Consider the following 666-nt stretch of genomic DNA (forward strand, 5'->3'; position numbering starts at 1 on the left):
ATACTCTGTACTACGAGTACTTCGCCACTGGTCATGTTTCCAGCACGCCGGCTCGGCCTTATGAGGTCTCTCCCTCTCGTGTCGACTACTCCGCTTTCGCGGTTTTGTTTGCGTCCACCCCTCGCGCTTTGCCTTGGCTCGACGCCACTCCGCGTCAACCGAGTCCTCCACGGAGAGTTGAGCTGTCTTCGTCCTTTTCCTGCGTTGCTGCAACGGCTTCTACCGCCTCTTCTCTTGCTGAGAGTGTGGGTTCTTCGTCGCCGTCTTGTGGCCCCTTTCACCCCCGGCCTTCCCCTTCTGATGAATCGCCCTCCCGTCGTCGTCGTACTGGAGAGTCCGCCCGGGCTTGGGTGCCGGAGGATTACGTCTTTTCCGATGAGTCTGAAGATTTTTCGCCGGCCTCGGGGTACGTGGCGTGTGGTGAGCTTGCGGCGGTGGACCTCCACAAGGTTGATTCCCTCGAGCTTCCCGACTTGATCTCGGTGGTGGAGCGGAGGAAGCTTGCTAGCGGTCGTTCGACCTCCACTTAGGCCTTCCCCCTCGGCGTCGAAGCGTAATCCGCCCGTGACGACAGCTCCGCCTTGATTCTTTTGTGTGCAGACCTTCGCAAGTGTGATGGTGGTGTCTTCAGTGCATCCGGTTACCTCTTCATTCGTGTCTGTAGCT

At 58.9% G+C, this 666-nt stretch overlaps 1 protein-coding gene across 1 annotated transcript; it reads left to right on the forward strand.

Annotated features, from left to right (window-relative positions):
* Positions 1-336: 336 nt before the first annotated feature.
* Positions 337-516, forward strand: CSUI_007892 (uncharacterized protein; the record flags this gene model as incomplete). The annotated part of the gene is made up of 1 exon (XM_068068035.1): positions 337-516. A coding segment is annotated over one exon (177 nt), but the record flags the coding sequence as incomplete, so codon positions are not given.
* Between the last annotated feature and the right edge of the window lie 150 nt (positions 517-666).

This window comes from Cystoisospora suis (assembly GCF_002600585.1).
Source record: "Cystoisospora suis strain Wien I chromosome Unknown contig_4268, whole genome shotgun sequence".
In the NCBI taxonomy this organism is placed as follows: domain Eukaryota; phylum Apicomplexa; class Conoidasida; order Eucoccidiorida; family Sarcocystidae; genus Cystoisospora; species Cystoisospora suis.